This window comes from Morone saxatilis, unplaced genomic scaffold (assembly GCF_004916995.1).
Source record: "Morone saxatilis isolate NCDOM2014 unplaced genomic scaffold, NCSU_SB_2.0 Contig14, whole genome shotgun sequence".
In the NCBI taxonomy this organism is placed as follows: domain Eukaryota; kingdom Metazoa; phylum Chordata; class Actinopteri; family Moronidae; genus Morone; species Morone saxatilis.
The window spans coordinates 278,401-280,425 of NW_023339696.1; the positions used below are offsets into that span (position 1 = coordinate 278,401).

Consider the following 2,025-nt stretch of genomic DNA (forward strand, 5'->3'; position numbering starts at 1 on the left):
TTTTAGTTATTTACCAATGTGTTTTTCTGTATTATTTGCCTTTTTTAGTCATCCACTGTACAGCACTTTGGTCAGTTTATACTGTGTTTAAATGTGCTTTATAAATTAAATTTACTTACTTACTTACTTACTAACTTCCAAACATAAAACGCAGAAGAACAAGCAAATTAAAAGCAAAACTATAACCCCTATTGTATGAAGTGCCCAAAGGAATTGAAACACGGTGTTCAAACCAATTTATGCCACAAGATGTTCAAACGGATTCCACAGCAAAATGAAAAAGAAAAAGGGCTTAGTGGGTAGAGCTGGCGGCCCATGTACCGAGGCTGAGTCCTTGCTGCAGTGGCCCAGGGTTCGAGTCCGACCTGCGGTCCTTTGCTGCGTGTCATCCCCCCTCTTTCTCTGCCCCCCTTTCCTGTCAATCTTGAAAAAGGCCCAAAAAAATAACTTAGACATTGTTGTCATGGTAATGTTAACTGCTGGAAAGACCATGTGTGCTGGTTCAGTAAAACTAATGTAAATATAGGTGATTAAATGTTATTTTGTTATCATCAATTGTTCCAGACCTTGAGTAAAAATCAGATGCAGACCTTTAAGTAATAAGTTTGAGAACCCCTAGTCTACAGCCTTTCTAGGCCAGGATGATTTGATATGAGTTACTCTGCATTGATGTCATGTCTGATGAAAGCTAGAGAGATAGAAAGGATTATAATATTATATATTACATATACATTTTTGAATAGAAACATGCATATTCATAGATTCAAATCAGAATATTTTATGTAATAAAACTGTCTGAAGGGGATCTGAAATAGTTTTTACTATCCCTGAGTAACAGATGTTCGCTGACTTGAGGCAACCATGTTTGTTAGCACATACTGATTTTCAGAAAACTCCCAGTTGTAGTTACAACTTAGATGCTAACGTTGTTTGAAGCTGGTAATTACAGTAATTATCATCACTATTTTGTTGCTGCTGTTTACATTGCCCCAGATGCAAATTTAAAAGGATTATTTCCAGGATTATACATACACACACATATGAGTGGAGTGTCGATGCTATGAACAGGTAAATGGATTACTAAACTGTAGACCCAGCAGTCTGAGCTGTCCAATATGAGAGCAGACGTTTGTTGTAAATAAGGGTATTCATAAAATTGGTAAATGGACTTGTACTTGTATAGCGCCCTTCTAGTCTTCCACCACTTCAAAGCGCTTTTACACTACGCTGCCACCATTCCACCCTTCCACAACGAACATTCACTCAGTGATGGCAAAGGCCCACTCGAACAGAAACTAACTCATTCATACACAATTTGGAGCAATTTGGCGGGTTCAGGTATCTTGCTCAAGTGGATACTTCGACATGTGGCACCAGGAGCCTGGTATCGAACTGCAAACCTCTTAATCATGTGTAATGTGTTCCTCAGCCTTGTGTATGGGAGCTCCAGGTCATCCCACCCAGACTCAGAGCTGCTCCACCGGCAAGCCTATGGTACCCCTCACCCCCTCCAGGGCTATGCAACCAACCACCACCCAGGAAGTTCCAGACAGGGTGGGGCCTGGGGTGCTGCGGGACGCACGCTGGGTAAGGTTTCATTGGATGTTATATGTGGAGAAATACATGTAGTGTATTTTCATTATCTGTAGGTGAGAGTGAGTTGTTGCCTGCTTCTTGACCAGAGTCAATCCCTTATGACCTATCAAAAGGTTAAGTGGGTAAAGATAATTGATGCATTATATACCTGTCTGTCTAGCTAACTCCCTGCCTAACTGCACACACTCTGCAGATTTTTTTTGGTTAAAGTGCAGTGGTCACAGGTTGAAAGTCCCAAACCTTTAATGAATTCTGGTTGTCTTCACAGTTATCTTTACTTCTCACTACTGTTACATAAGCCCTCTGCTCACAATATTATCAGGCTTTTTTCCAATCAAAAAAAGTATGTTTCCAATGAGTTGGTTAATTCACTGAGTGAGTGAGCAAGCATGGAAAATGTGAAAAAACTATGAAAAAATAACAACTACT

At 40.0% G+C, this 2,025-nt stretch overlaps 1 protein-coding gene across 1 annotated transcript in view; it reads left to right on the top strand.

Annotated features, from left to right (window-relative positions):
- The window catches only part of prr12b (proline rich 12b), a gene marked incomplete in the record, with an annotated part of 32,358 nt that overhangs the window by 5,418 nt on the left and 24,915 nt on the right, over positions 1-2,025 (top strand). Inside the window, 1 exon segment of the mRNA XM_035654943.1 lies at positions 1,430-1,587. Within this exon segment, the coding sequence (XP_035510836.1) occupies positions 1,430-1,587 (158 nt within the window).